Source organism: Bison bison, unplaced genomic scaffold (assembly GCF_000754665.1).
Source record: "Bison bison bison isolate TAMUID 2011002044 unplaced genomic scaffold, Bison_UMD1.0 scf7180017853758, whole genome shotgun sequence".
Lineage (NCBI taxonomy): Eukaryota > Metazoa > Chordata > Mammalia > Artiodactyla > Bovidae > Bison > Bison bison.
This window is the reverse complement of record NW_011484331.1, coordinates 1,123-2,095: the sequence shown is the minus strand read 5'-3', so window position 1 is coordinate 2,095 and position 973 is coordinate 1,123. Positions and strand designations below refer to the sequence as shown.

Genomic DNA, 973 nt, shown 5'->3' with positions numbered 1-973 from the left:
AGATCAAGCCTGGCTCTAATGTGAAGTGTACCCTCGTGGAAGTCCCTGCCTTTCTTCAGGGCCTCAGTCTATCCTTCCATATAATGGGTTTGGGGAATACAATGTGGTCTTTAACAACCTTACAACTCGGCATAGAAAATCTTTCACTGAGCTCATGGGCATGGCTATACTTGCCTGCACAAGGTTTATCTTCCACAAACCCTAGGATTCAGGAAGGCTGAGAACCTGGCAAGTTACCGGGGATAGGTGGGTGACTCACGCTGGTAGATCTGCAGGAAAGTGGTAGTAAGCTTGCTGGTGAAGATGGGCTCGGGCAGGTCCCGGAAATACTGCTTCAGTAAGTCAGCCACATCATAGGCTGACTGACCCTCATAGCAGACGTTGTCAGGGGAGGTCTCATTCATTTGACGCAGGGTCTGGATCCTGGACTTCACCCCAGACTTGCGGAAGATGCCCACCTGGCCCATGGAGGGGAGGGAAGGAGACTGTGAGGCCAGCCATGGACTGGGTATCAGGAGTGTAGGCCACCCCGGAGACCCCCAAGCCTGGCAAGCTTCCTGCTAGGCAGGGTAGGAGAGAAGTGGAAAAACCAAAAAGATGAGTTTGTATAGCTTTGGGTCCAAGGAAAGAGATGGCCTTAAGGGAGATGAGTAGGAAAACAAGGTCCTAGGCTAAGGCAGGCTCCTGGTAGATGGGGGCTACTGCACTTGGGCAAGAAAAAGCTGGCACAGAGCCAGGTGAAAGGGAGCTTGGGTCCATCCTTCTTTGGCCTTCATGAATATAGGAAAAGTCTCCGTTGGGCCAGCCCGACCCAGGAGGAAGGCCAGAGTGGCTTCCCTCCCCGATCCCTCAGCCTTGGACTTCTTTCCCATTGCCATCTCTCCTCATGCTCCCTGGAAGGCCTCACCTGGTCCAGGCACTGGCTACGCAGGTAGCGCATGGCTTGCTGAATGCTCTGGGGCAGTGGCTGGCC

The 973-nt window shown here is 54.1% G+C and overlaps 1 protein-coding gene across 1 annotated transcript in view; it reads right to left on the bottom strand.

Annotated features, from left to right (window-relative positions):
• LOC104999773 (stAR-related lipid transfer protein 8-like) overlaps positions 1-973 on the bottom strand; it is a gene marked incomplete at its 5' end in the record, with an annotated part of 5,575 nt that overhangs the window by 4,042 nt on the left and 560 nt on the right. Inside the window, 2 exon segments of the mRNA XM_010855371.1 lie at positions 260-458; positions 908-973. Of these exon segments, the coding sequence (XP_010853673.1) occupies positions 260-458; positions 908-973 (265 nt within the window).